The 15,240-nt window shown below is 31.7% G+C and overlaps 1 protein-coding gene across 2 annotated transcripts in view; it reads left to right on the forward strand.

The window, feature by feature from the left end:
* Positions 1-15,240, forward strand: part of NCKAP1 (NCK associated protein 1) — a 113,216-nt gene that overhangs the window by 2,832 nt on the left and 95,144 nt on the right. Inside the window, exons 2-3 of one of the 2 annotated variants that reach the window (XM_073218584.1) lie at positions 8,297-8,314; positions 9,367-9,477. In XM_073218584.1, coding sequence (XP_073074685.1) covers positions 8,297-8,314; positions 9,367-9,477 — 129 coding nt within the window. The remainder of the gene's footprint in view (positions 1-8,296; positions 8,315-9,366; positions 9,478-15,240) is intronic. The other variant, XM_073218585.1, reaches the window with a different exon arrangement.

The following is a 15,240-nucleotide window of genomic DNA, read 5'->3' on the forward strand; positions in this document are numbered from 1 at the left end:
CTCAGTTTCTTATAGTCCTCAAGGAAACACTTCCACTGACTGCATCATACATGTCTGCCCAATTACCACATTTTTATTAATACAGGTATGCATTAGATTATCAGTCAGATCTTATTACTCTGTTTTTATTGGAAGTCTGCAATGGAAATATTTTAGTGAACGTACATGATGAAATGAAAAATACATCAGTGACCTAAGTAAAATAAGTTACTATAATCAAGAATAACATGCTTTAATACTTGGGAAATGTAACATGGTTGCTGAAAAATGTTTTGCTTTTTAAAGAAAATTTCATAAGTTGAAAAATTTTTTAGAACGTAATATGTACAGCTCATGGAAATTTTAAGGCCCTTGTAGTCTAATCAGGGGTGTAAGAACACACAAAGGAGGATTTTAGGGGAAAGAGCTGAAGGTAGTAGTAGGTAGGTAGTCTTACATTTTGTTTGTTTTTTTAATTCCTTAACATTTTTATTTTTTATTGAAAATGTCTTCCCTTTACCAGACCTAATAATGATACTCATGTATAGAGTAATTTTTAACATTTTTCAGGCTACTTTCATATCTGTTGCTGTGGCATGGCAGACCATTTGGTAGTGGAAGTAGAGCATACAGGGGTAGAAGTTAAGAGACCTGCGTTCCAATTTCAGCCCTTCATTGAGAGTTCTGTAACAGTGGATAGGTGTCTTGACTTTCCTGAGCTTCATTTTTTCCTCCTCTGTAAAATTGGGGAAAATTAACTGTATAGGAAGGCTAAAGTCTATTCTAGCTCTGATTATGTTATCTTTACAAGTGGAAGTTATGGCCCATTTAAAAAACTAACTGAGCTCACTTTAGTTTTCCATAATACAGGGATAGTAATACCTCCTCTGCCTACTTCACAGAAATGTTTAAGGTAAAAGTAACATTATGAAAATAGTTTAAAACTTCTATGAATGTAAGATAGTATTTATTTAGGAATCACAACAACTTTTTTGGGCAACATCTGTTTTTATGAAATTTTACTCCTGTTAAGCAAACACATTCCCAAAGCCCAAAGAAAACATTTTTGCTAAATTTAAAATATTTATTTTTGTTGTTTACTACTTGTTTTTTCTGTCTCCTTTCTTTTCCTATACTGTCACCAGCAGGAACTTGATAATTCTGTACCAAAAGGTCTCAGTTAATAATTGCATATTTTTCCAGTTATTAAATTATTGCCTCAATTCTACAGGACAGAAAGGAGATATGACCCACCCAAATATTACAAACTTTTTTTAATGGAGTATTTTTGCAGATTTCATCATACTTCACTTCCTTTTTGTTTTTTAATTAGAGGAATTTTTTTTTCACAGTCCTTTGCCAATGCTACTTTTATTTCATGAAGAAAAAAATTAGTAGAATTGTATTGTAAAATAGAAAGTTCTTAGCTGTATCTGCTTCTCTAATGGGTGGTGTGGGGCAGGAAGATATATGCGGAGGGTGCTGTGCAAGGTAAAGGAGAGGAACAAACTTCAGTCTTCTCTGTAAGTGCTAAAATTTCTCTTCATTTAGGATGTTATTTTCTCTGTTGGTCAATCAGAAGCATGTTCAAAGATTGTCCGTGGCAGCTTCTAGACTAATAGGTATTAGTAGTATGAGGTAGTTTTTTTCTCCCAGTGGGATTTCACTAGTGACAGCCCTTAAATATGTTTAGAAGAAAACATTATCTTTCCATAAATCTGAATTTAAATAATATATATATTATTTATTTAAACAAATCTTACTATGTCTGTAACTTTATTTTTCAAGGAAGCTGCTTGTAAATTGAGCATTTCATAATAGTTTTTCTCATACTAGATGTTAGGCTGAGGAGATAAATATCCCTGAAAAATACTTAAGAAAAACATTTTTTTTAAGTGGTACGGATACATTTATCCGTCTTGTGTTTCTCTTGTGGAGTTGTTAAACAGCTTAAATATTAATTTTTTATGATTACAAAAAGAATACATGTTTATTGTCAAAAACTTAAACATCGATGTGTGATTTAAAAAATCTGCCTGCCCATCTCCCATGTTTAAAAATAAGCTTTGTATACTTAAATTGTTTTTGTACAAATACCAACATATGTGCGTACATATTCTATTATATGACTAAATTAGATTCTTTGTAAAAATAAATTTGCAGCAACATGGTGCAGTTTATACATAAATGGAATTAGGGCCCTTAATCTATTGCTTGTATACTTACAGTTTAAGAAAATTGAAAGGAATGGATTTAGCTATATAAATGGACATAGCTATATCCAGTATGTTAAAAATGAGGAGTCCAGATGAAAAAAATGTGTCTGTGTTGAAAGTTCTTGTTCTTACTGGTTAGGATGATTGAAAATCTTAAATTCATGTTGTTGATAATTTACTAGCTATGTTAACATTAAGTAAAATTCCAACAATAATTTTGGGTCAGGTTCAATAGGTGTACATGTTACTAGGACTAAATAGTTGATATCTTTATAGTGTAATAAACATAATATGTAATGAAAGTAATGCTGGCTGACATTTATTTGAGATTTCACTGTGCTGTGTGTATTTTTTCTTTTAATTGTCCTTAGATCGGTGATGTAGATAGGTACCTGTTTTATAAATAAGGCAATAGAATTTGGAGAGGCATTTTTTTTTCTTGACCCCTAAGTCTGGGCTCTTAATAAAACTGTTTTTGCCACTAGATTTATAGTTATTAGTGAAATTTTTGTCGATGTAGATTTTGAACCCACGATAACCTTAAAGAAATAATGCAATTATATTATAGAGATAATCGTCTTGTCTACTGTTGTGTGAAGTTTGTGTGGATTTGTATGAATAGACCATTGAAATCACATAGTGTACCAGAGTGATTATTAATGGATACTTCTGTTTAGCTTAATAATTTATTAAAATGAGAAATTGTTTAGAATTAGGAATTTTAAAATTCAGTTCAAGAAATTTTGGCGAAATATATTTTGTATTTACTTTTCATGTTACATGCACTTCCCCTTTGTGATTATCTAAACCGTAGTGCCTGAATGAAATTTAGTCCCATATTAAAACATACAAACTGGAAATACTAACCATACAAGTAATACTAAAGAAAATAAACAAAATTTGCTTAAACTCAGGGAAGAGTATATATAAAGCAGCAAGGGAGGCGTAAAAGAAACAGCGAAATAGCATTTATCTTCCTTAATTTTAAGGACATATACAATCATTTCCTCACTTGCAGATATGTTTTATAATTGAAATTTCAAATACATTTTTTTGTTTCTAAAGTCAAATGGTAACATTTTTATATAGAAAAGCCCTGTAACATGAAATGCAGTTGAAAAGTAAGATCAGTAAGTGTGTTTTTGTCTCTCTTGGACTTTTACAAAATTAGTAGTACTCTTTCTGTTCCCAAGATGTGTTTTTTTTTGTTGTTGTTGTGACTGTTTTAATATTGTCTTTATTAGTAAATGCAATAAAATCTTTTTTTGGTAATTCTGTTAGGAACTGCAGTACTGCAGTTACACTTTGGTAAATTGTTTACATAATCTGACAGTGATGAGACAATCTCCTAGTTAGTCATTTCTTCAAATAATACTGTACTGAGATGTTTTACATCAGTTAAGAAACTTCATAAGCTCTTGAATCATTAGTTTGTAAGTAGGGTTGTACATAATGCCAATTTCAAAGGAATCTTTTAAGTAAAAAAGCCTATAGTGGAAAATACTTTGTAATTGAATAGTTCATTACTTTAGTTAGCTGACAGCATTAAAACTGCTTCTTTAAAATTGTTTTCTAAGTCATATAAGCTATTCTTTCAGTCTGTAATATTGTGGGTTTCCTTTTTGTTCATTCATTCAGTCTTCATTTATTGAATGTCTTCCTGGACTGGGGGACAACAGAAACTATGATAGCCTCCAGTGCCAAGAAATTCAAATTTTAGTGGATGAGAGAAATATGTAGATACTTAACTAAAATGCAGTGTGGTTTAAGTGTGGTTGTGGGAGTCTTAAGAAAGGAGGTAAAGATCCAGTGTGCAGGGGATAGGAAGAAGAGATGGTGACTTTTGTGGTTAGTTTTGAAGTCTGAATAGAAGCTTCAATCAGGCAATGCCAAGGAGTAACCAGTCATTATTTAAGATCCCATAACTTTTGTACAGTAGAATATATAAAGATACAAAATATATATAAGGTCATAAAATACTGTACTAATGTCTGATGTCCTTGCTGGCCTCTATAAACTTCCATATCATTTTCCCTATTTGTAGTGTTCTCTTTTTTCAGTTATGTTATTTAAAAAATCATTTCAATCTCAGTATTTTGGCAAAGGAATGTGTTTTATTGCTGAGTTAGATAGACTAGACTTAAAAAATATTTACAAAATAAAATTGATTGAACTAATCAGATTTTTCCTTTGATAAGTAGTAACTCCAGTGAAGCAGCTGAGGTATTAAAAGAGTGAACCATGTTCCTCTACATTTTTTTGGGGGGGGGGGAGCATATGCTTTTACATGACCATTTATTTTTAGTGCTTTGGATACTTAAAGTTGTACAACCTTGAGCAAGTTACTTAATTTCTCTCAATCTCCTTTCCCTTCTTTTGAGTGATACTTTAGATAAGAGCATAGGTGTTTTACACACAGCAGATACCCAGTAAACGTTCTTTTTGCTTCTCACTCTTGTGTCTGTAATAGTTTTCTTTTTTTCTTGGTTCTTGCTTTATTAATCTCTTAGGAATAGATAGATGACTATTTCCATCTATGTTTGATTTTTACAGTATGGTAAGTTCGTAAAAAAATAGTAACATTAACCATGTAAAAGTAAGCTGTGGTATGTAAATCTATGTTGTGACAGCCTGAGGAAAGAAATTGGGAAGCGGTTTTGGTGGCACTTTGACAGAAAGAATTGTTTTAAAGTTGTACTTAAAAAATCATACAAAATCTGGTCTTGGTTTCTAGTCAAAGACATTTTGTGGCTTAAATAAAATACTATTTTTTCTGAAATATCTTTGTTCTTTATTTTTGAATAATGCTATATTTGTGTTTTATGAAAAAATGAACTTGAAGATATTGAAATGACAATACTAATCTAGAATTGGTTAAATGGAAAATTTATTTTGATAATTGGGAACTCACTATAGATATCCATGTGATTTGAAAAGTTTTATTAAAAAAAAAGAAAGATAATCATTTAGAATTTACTTATAAATACTTACGTGTCAGGCACTGGAATAAGTACTTTATGTGCATTTTGTCTTATAAAAATTTCAATAGTCTACCCTATGAAGTAGGTAGTGATAGTATCCTTAATTTATGGATCAGAGAATTGATGCTCAGAGGTTAAGCAACTTGCCTAAAGCCAAATGGTTTGTGATCTACTCGACTAAGAAATAGAGTTCTGAATTATTATATTTAAGTTTTTCCTTTAACACTAGTGTAATTTTATCTGCCACATTAAATTGAACCAAATTCGGATTATTTAAAGATAATTAGAATATTCATGGAAATAAAGTTCCAATTCTGAGAACTGGAAATTTAAGTATAAAAATATTTAAATTTGTTCTGGAGCTTCTGGAATTTTAATTATAGTGTTTCATGCATTATGAAAGCATGATGAGTCAAGATTAAGTAAAACAAGATTTTGGTGGGGGTGTTTTTGTTTTTGTTTTTTAATTCTGTTATTCAGGTATAATTTCTTTTTTTGTCTGGTGAATTATCCCTTTTAACCAATTGGGGGAAAACATTTTGGTAGAACTGTTAAGATGTCAGGGATTTATACACAGTTTTGCCTTGTACTTAACTTTTTGCTTTTCCATTTTTTGGGGCAGGGAATAGAAATATTCAAAAGTTTTTATCTAGTTGACTTGGTAATTTGTTAAACATGATTTCATGGTAAGCCTTTTTTTAAATGTATTAGTCTAAATATATTGATAACTTGGTAGTATATTTCATTTTCTTAAATGTATTTCAAAGGACGATACTTTTAAGAGTGAAAGATTAATTTTTTGTATTATTGTAACTGTAGTAGGATGAGATAGGGTTTCAGGTGTATCAACTGCAGGCTGTGTTCTTAAAATACAAGTTGTTAAAGATTTCCTTGTCCTCAGTGTCTTTGAAAGGAAATTTTTTGAGTTAGGATGGGGAAGAAGATTGATCTTTATAAATTGAGGCATCTGGTTAGTTGGAATTTTTTTGGTATACCCCTTTTTAACTGAATTAAGTATGGCTTTTTGCCAGGATGAATTTACCTAGATGTTACTTTTAGTCAAGTCATAGTTTTTTTTCTTGTGCCTTTTCCTTTTTGCCTGAATATATCCCACACAAGTATCTCTTTTGGTATTAATAAATCAAGGAGGTTGATTTCAGGAAAAAAATGGGGTCTGGTATTTTTGTATAGTGTTTATAAACCTTGTATTTTTTTGTTGGCATTTTTGAGTGTTCATGGTATGCTAAATAGCCTTGTGAATTCTGCATGCACACACAGACAGTCATGTAATGGGCCTAAAAACTTTTTACGGTAGGTGGTAATTATTGTTATCACCTACTTAACAGATGAAGAAACTGAGGCACAGAGAAGTAAAATCACTTGCTTATAGTTACATGCTAGGAAGTGATAGAGTCAGGATTTGAACTTGGACAGCCTACCTGAGAACTCATGTTCTTAACTACCAGGCTAACCTCTTCATAAAAATACAACAAATTTGTTATATTTAGACTTGGGGTAAATGAAGGAAATATGTGATTGGGAGAGGGAATTGTCATAATTGCTGGTTCTATACTGTGATAAAGGTTATCTGTGATTACAATCCATATGAGGCTTTTACTTCATTAATTATAATTATTATAGCTATTATTAATAACAGCTAACATTTTTAGAGCACTTAAGTGCCAGTCATTTTACTAAATACTGTATGTGGTTTATCTATCTCTTTTCTAATCCTCATAATGACCCTATGAGGTAAGTACTAATTTCCACATTTACACATGAAGAAACCGAGACTAAGAGATCTTATATAATACATTCAAGGTCTCATGGCTAGTTAAGTAGTAAAGATTGAAACCCAGTCAGTCTTATTCCAGAGTCAATATTGTTAATTTTTATGGCATACCCATTCTTACTGTAACATGTTTAGATATGGCTCACTGAGCAGTGTGGAAAAAGTAAACACTTCCAAAGAAAGATTATACAACCATTTATTTTTTCATTGCAATGAAATTCCGTTCTCTTTGTTTTCAGTGTAAGAACGAAGAGCTGCTCATATATCTATATATCTTTAGTTACTTAATTAAATTCTTACACAGTAAAATTTGTGATCATGAAAAATGGGTATGGTAATTGATATTTAAATTATTCGATAGTCATTTATATTAGAATGTTCTGTTAGCTAAATTTTTTAATAATTAGAATATGAAAGTAATACATATTAAAAAATTGAACATAATTTGGAATTACTTTATGCTTCTACCTCAGACATGTTTATGAAACTTGATTTTTGTTATATCATTGATGTAAGGAAATGCTATCTGTAGCTATTTGTGTTTGGACGAATTGTTAGTTATGTGGTTCTTGGTTATTTTTGTAGTATATTTTTGGGGAAGTGAATTAATTGGAAGACTAACTTATGAGAAATAATACCTTAAATAATGGCTTACTCGGAGGAAAAGTCAGATATTTTTAATATTTATAAAGTTGAAATGGAATTTACATAGTGGACTTGTGTCAGTCTGTTTACGGATTATGTAGTTCTAAATTTCTTAAAGTTAATTTTGTTTTATCTAAGTGTATTTGAGAATTAAGTGGATTCTTACTGCATTCCTTTTTCCATTTGGATAGCAATAGGAATGTTTACATTGATTTTCATACTTTGGCTTGGAAATTAGGTGAGACTTGAAAAGTAGTTTCAATTGGTGTTGAAGTGCAAAAGTCTTCCAATAACGATTTACCTTTATTCTTGGCTACCGTTTATTTTTAAGGTATGTAAAATTTCACTGATGGTTTTGCTCCTATTTTTATAGTTGCATGTAGTCTTTATTTTTTCCTTCTAGTATTATTTTGAATTGATTTAGAAGGAGCCCCAAGAACGAACATGGTTGTACACTTACACAGTAGTATTCAAATATATATGAATACTATAAACTCTATAAATCTATTGTATACTAAAACTCGCTACTTAGAATACCTTTAAAATTGTGGCACCATAGAGTTCTAATCTTGTTTTATTACTCATAGTCTGCAGTGCATAAGTTTTCTACTGAAACGTATGTCATAGTTTGACAGTCATTGTTTACACGTAATTTTCTCTCTTTTTATTACAATGCTTCCCAGCAAGGACAAGTTTGGAAGGTTTGCAAAGCTTTTCACCTTCCCTCTGCCCGCTTGCCCGCTTTCAGATCAGTTTCATGTTTCATAACTTCTCTTTCTGCAATTCACAACATAGCCATAGTAAGCAATGATAAAACATCAAATTGCAATACTTTATTTCCTCATACATAATAGAGAAAAACTTTTCAAAGGACACATCATCCTTTCTAAAATTGAATAAAAAGTTAAATAGGAATGTTAAAATTTTAGTAATTCCCTAAGAAATAACATCTCACAAATGAGTTGAATGTCACATAATGAAACAGTGAACAGAATTGAAGATTGTATTCTGTACTGCTAATAGTTCAGATAAAAAGTTCTTCCTAGTAGTATTATCTTACATTTGTATAATGCTTTACAGTTTGCTACAGAGAGTGCTGTACTGCTGATGTCAAAATGTAAACATTTCCATTTGTTCTGTGCTTATGAGATATAGAACAGATGTAGATTCATTGTTTGAAGTGCTGCTGGTATGATGGAAAACACTGTTGTTGTAACTCAAAATATTCAGAACAGAAACACACTTTAGTATTATAAAGACAATTTTAGCAGCTTCCAGTTCTTTTGAACTAGCCTCTTGTATTATAAAATGTTTAAAGTGAATGAGGAAAACATTTTGGAAAAGACATTTAAACATAAACTTTTATATTATAACACAAACATTTCCAGTACCCTACTGAATATTTAATTTTGAAATATTTTATTAGCTTCAGATGAATACAATCCTACCTCAAACCAAGAATTTTTTTTTCTTTTTTTTTTTCTTTTAGGTTTGAGCTTTTTTCTTCACTGCTGTTCTGCGTTAACTGCTTTGAAACTTTCCATGCATTTTTTTTTCAGTAGAAGAACATCTCTGTACTGTCTCCCATTGCATATTTCAGCTGTGACAATCCCTGCACTTTGCCTATTCATTTTATCACCTGCTCACCAAAAACAATAAATACCTTTCTAATTTCTGTTTACAGATTTGCTATTACTTCTTAGTTTTAGAAGAAGGGTGCATTTCACTCTTTTTTATTACTATTGTTTTATAGGCATGTGGAGACCCTAAGGCAAAACCATCCTACCTTATTGACAAAAACCTGGAATCTGCTGTGAAGTTCATAGTCAGAAAGTTCCCTGCTGTAGAAACCCGCAACAACAATGTAAGTCATTTAAATTTTGTGTTACTTATTTTAGCCATCTGTAAGGAAAGTAATGGTTAGTATAATTCTTGAAATTGCTCTTGTTTTTCTATATTTTGACATGTAGATTACACACATTGATTAAGGGCTTTTATAGACAATATTCTTATCTCTGAAACTAGAAAAAGTGATTCTGCTACATTGCCATTTGATTGTGGAAAACACAAGATCATAATTTCTTATACACTTTCTTTCAAGTTGCAATAGACAGGAAGGCAATAGATATGTATATATTCCAAATATTTATATGACTACTTGGAGAGTTTTTTCTTATACACTTATGCTCAGAATCTTCTTAATGTGTTTCATATTTTTTGGTGGTTCCTTATAATAACTTGGTGAATAATTTTAGAAAATTAGTCTAATGTTATTATCTGTGCTATCCCTTTTTCTTAATGTACAAACTCAGTCAGTCTAGAACTTTCCTATTACATATGGTCTCCCTACCTTTAAGAAATTCTGTTTTGGAAGTGTTGTGTCTCTTTTTGGTTCCCTCAAATAGTGTATATTCATGGAAGAGTTGTATTTAACCTGTTGATACTACTTTCTCTTAAAAATATTTTAATGTAGAGTGAAAATACCAGTACCAGTCAGAATTAATAAAGTCTGGTAAACTGCTTTCTAAAGAATGTTTTTTTAAGTAATTTTTGAGTACAGGTTAAGAGAGGTCTTTCTTTGTTTCATAGAAGATTGTGTTTTGTAACTAGTATGTGAGGTATCACAATTAGTCCCTGTTTACAAATGGGTGATTCAAAGCACATACTTTTTAAGAACACTGTTTGGCTAACACTTTTGTAGTTACTGACATTAATTAGTTAACTTGTCTGAGAGATTATATACTCACTCTGAAGGAAAGAGATTTTATAATGAAAATCTAACATTTAATTTCATACAGATTTCCCATTTTCATGGATTGTACAGTTTCTGTGATATGAATGCTTCAGAGAATCTTTGAAGTTTAATTTATAATTGTATGTCTGTATAAATTTTCATGTAAGAACAAGCAAAGTTCCTGAAAATTAGGTGGTCTCTTATTAGCAGATAAGATTACATATATATCTCCTATTTCATAACAGTCAAATTTTTTGTTAGTAAATTATTAAGAATCTTAGCTCTTCTTGATTTGCTGGGCAAACTTTATTATAATGCTATTGTTTTTGTTTTTTTTCATTCTCAACTTTGTTAGTACAGAATTGATTGTTAATAAGAACTTTATTGAGATACTGTTCATATGTATACAATTCACCTATTTGAAGTGTACAATTCGGTGTTTTTTAGTATATCTGCAGAACTGTGCATACACTACCACTGTCAATTTTAGAACATTTTCATCACCCCAAAAAGAAAACCCTGAACCTATCAGCAGTTTCTCTTGCCCACCTCCAGGCCTAGGCAAACACTCATCTACTTTCTATCTGTATGCTTACTCTGGATATTTCACATAAATAAGATCATGTGACATGTGGCCTTTTGAGACTGCTTTCTTACACTTAGCATTATATTTTCAAGGTTTTTCCAAGTTGTAGCATGTATTAGTACTTAATTTCTTTTTATTGCCAAAAAATACTCCATTGTGTGCATATTTCACATTGTATTTATCCATCATAAGTTGATGAACATTTTAGTTGTTTCTACTTTTTTTACTATTATTGATACTGCTATGAACATTGTGTAAAAGTTGTGTGAACATGTGTTTTTATTTCTCTTGGATATATATACCTAGTAGAATTGTTGGGTCATGTGGTAATTCTGTTTAACCTATAAAATCAATGTACAATGTTGTTGAACGTTATATGTAAAATTTACTCTGTTTTGTTTGCAAACTCTGAATTTTGTCAGATGGACTTTACAACTATACAGTGTAATGCTGTTCTGTTGTTTTTTACTTACTGAAGTACCATGTACCTGGGTAACTGAAGTTGTGATCTCATTTTTGATATGGGCCTGCTAAAATCCTTGTGACAAGTTCCTAGCCAGCTTGGGTTAAGAAATGAGAAATGAATTCAGTTTTATTATTAGTTTTTAATTCCATAAAAGTAGTTAGTGGAGGGTTAAGGACTGGGAATGACAGTAGCATCTGAGGTTTATAGGAGCCTGCGGATTTCTGGCTACTATGTGCACTGAAGAAATGGTATTGATATAGCAGGTTTTTTATCCTCCTTTATCCTGGGCTTTGGGTCATTGTATAAATATGTGTCACAGAGCTTACTTTATCTCAGGGGTCAGGGAGAATTACTGCTCAGCACTATTTCTGTTTTCATTCATGTCATTCATGTAAGTACCACTTGTCCCCAGTTTCAGAAAAGGAAGTCATAAAAAGAATTGGTTCAGTGAAAAATTCAGCAAAATTTTTTTTGATCTTCTTAAAGGCTAACATTCTTTTGCAGCCAAAAACTTAACTGATTCTTTGCTTGATACGCTGCATTCCTGTTGCCATGCTTTTAAATCCCAGTAAAAGCTGTGAGCACGTAGATACCTGGTTTACGGTAAAGGAGGGCTTTGCCAACAGCAGCATTGTTGCCTAACATGGCTTCAACCATGAGGTTGAGTCGCTTTTATTGTCTTGATCAGACCCTTTTTTTTTACCAGTTGTAAACTTTTATACCTCCACTCACCCTACCCCTAGTTCTGGATTTAGGGGAACTTTTTTTATTTTTATTTTTGGGTAACCAACAATTTCTTTTTTTGTGGGTAAATATGTAGAACTAAATGCACATATTCTTCAAAGCAGGCTGATTAAGTAAAATTCAAATGAATAAAAACCATACCAGTTTTGTAATTATAGCCACTTATTGAGTATCTTATATGTGCTAGACTATGTATTTTAATAGAATTACTAAGTTTTCTTACTTAATTTTAGATTAAGGAAAGCATTTCTTAGGTAATTATCTCATTGTCTAATTTATTTAGAGCGGTGCCAGCGCCAGAGGGCCCAGCTCCAGCCCGGAGCACACACACAGTGTCAGTCCTGGCGCATTAAGCTGGGTGGGGTTGGGGGGCCAGGACGGGGCTGTACCTGCATTTGTTCCCTAATTTATATAACATGATACCTCCTGTTATTTTGAAAATATGATTATATGACTGTCAAATGGGTTTATAGTTTGTTTTCCAGATGTTTCTCATGAATAAATAGAGGGAAATGTGTTATTTCCCTGGATAAAGGAAATTCCTTATTTTATTAGCAGGTAAAAATTGTTTTGCCCAAGAAATTCTAAAAGGCATTTTAAAGCAGATGTTTAGCTGTATGTTAAAACTTGATGAAATTTTTCTCTAAAATGTTTTAGACTTAATTTTTCCACCTTTGTTCCTCCTATGTGGTATTTATATCTAAAAGCTACTTTGTGTTTTTTGAAAACACTAAAAATATCGAGCCCAAAAGTGTCATTATGGAATTTGCATGTTGTACATTTTAGTATAACATTTTGGATTTGATTACCAAATTAATGGGAAAATGATATAAATTACTGCCCTTTATATATTAAATTTGATCTTGACTCCATAAGAATGAAGACGTTGTTAGTGAGTAGAGTGCCACAAGATTAATATGTGGATTCTGGACTGAGATACAGGCCATTATTGAAATCTCTTGAAAATTAAATTTTCAAACTTAGAGGTATATTTTGTGCTATAGATATTACTTATCCCATCTCTTAAGGAACACAGTATTATAAGATACTATATGATGTCATATTTTTTAACTAGCACCTAAGAAAAGGCAAAATAAAGCAATTTTCAGAGTGTCATAATTGCCAGTAAAGTTGGTTCAGAGATACAGCATTGAAGTCTGTTTTTAAACACCATTTATCCTTAGTGTGTGGTATATAAGACACAGAATATGTGTTTGATGAGTTAATGAACCTAATTAGTATGTTTTAACTTAGCTAGCCTTCATTTATTCAAACATTGTCATAGTTTTATGTCAGGCCCAAAATTTACCAACACTTTTATAAAACTTCATTATGTTATTAATAAAAAACCCCACAAAACTCTGTGCTTTTTGGTAGAGCTACACAAATACATCTCGATAATTATATTACTGAAAGTAACCTGAATAAAAGAAGAGTGTCAGCTTCTTAAAAGCATAAATGTATTTTGGGGGTGGGGTGGCAGTTTTGGGGAATGGGTGTGGAGAGGCCTTGACACATGCATTGTGGTTTAGTTAGGAGTTAGAAGGAAGGGAAACTTTCTCGTTCCTGGTTAATCTCCAAGAGGGCATTCCTTGCCTTGTCAGGCTTCCATTATGATGTGATAGTTTACTGGTTAAAAGGTATGGACTTTGGAGTTAATAAATCGAAATTTGAGTTTTGGTCTTTCCACTTACTAGCTGAATGATTTGGGGCAAATCATATTGCATCTTAAGGCCTCATTGTTCTTATCTCTGAAATGGTGATAACACCAATTTTAAGAAGCAGTCTAATATTTCCTAAAGCATTTAGCAGATATGTATGACAAATTGCTTTTGAAAGATGGAAGCCATTATTTATATTACCTCTCTGACTTTTGGTCTGCTTCGCTGGCTTTCCTTCTAGCTACTCTATAAATGTGGATATTTCTAAGTGACCCTATTTTTTTCCATATATATAAAAACATGTACTCCATGGCTTCAGCTAAGTAATAGGCTATTATCTTCTGTGTTCTAGATCTAACTTACAACTACCTTTTGGACAGGTTCACAAACTAAACAGCCAAATTGTATCAAATATTGAACAGGATTATCCTCCATTTTGTTTATTTTCTGTGTTCTCTTCCTTGAGCCATCACCATTTTCTTGGTTACCTAAACTAGAACCTTTGGAAACCCCTTTGACTTGTATGAAATGTCAAACTGGTCATTTAGGGCTTGTTAATTTAATGCTATAATGTCTTCTGCATTTGTTCCCTTCAGGTCTGTATCTCCTACTGGGTCAAATGCCATGATAGTCCAAACTGCTTTTCATGATGCCCAGTTCCTTCTCCTGTTGTCCCCCCACTCCCACCCCTTCCTCTCTACAGCCTCTACTAGGGGTGGCAGAACAAAGCAAAACTAATTTATTACCTATGGTAACTCACATTTCTGTTTTCCTGGGGCATGCACTCATCTTTGAATCCCTGTTGATTAGGATGTAGTAGGCTTGAACTACTTTGTCTTGAAAAGGAATCATATAGAAAATGTAACAAGAGTTTTGAGATGTACTCTGTTGGGAGTAAATATCTCTATACGTATGTGTAGACCCTAATGGAAACTTAAATAAATAATTGATTTTGACCAAGTAAACTTTGTCAAGATTCAAAGAATTTTAATACAATGAGAACTAAAATGTCAATGTTCTTTTAAAAAGATACCATCAGTATTTAGTTAATATACCTTCCACATGTAATAGTCTTTAATTCTAGCTTGAATGAACAGAATAAATAAAAGAATGAACCCCTCATTAGAAAATACAAGTAAGCTTTGCTTTTTTGATATACTTGACAAGTATTTGAAATAGGTTAAATGCTGGCAGAGAATTACTTCAGCACTGATGACCTATGTAAACTGGTTCAAATTTTCTTTTATTTTTAATTTTTACCCAGATAGTACAAATACATGGTAATGAATCAAGTTGTCCAGAAGAATTTAGGATGAAAAGCAAATATATATCTTAAAGGATTCTTTCCCATCCAAATTATACTACTCAGAGGAAATTTCTATTTTACATACATCTACTAGAGGTTACTTCCAGAACTATAAGGAATATGCTTATTC

The sequence above is a fragment of the Manis javanica genome, chromosome 12, assembly GCF_040802235.1.
Source record: "Manis javanica isolate MJ-LG chromosome 12, MJ_LKY, whole genome shotgun sequence".
NCBI classification, from domain to species: Eukaryota; Metazoa; Chordata; class Mammalia; order Pholidota; family Manidae; genus Manis; species Manis javanica.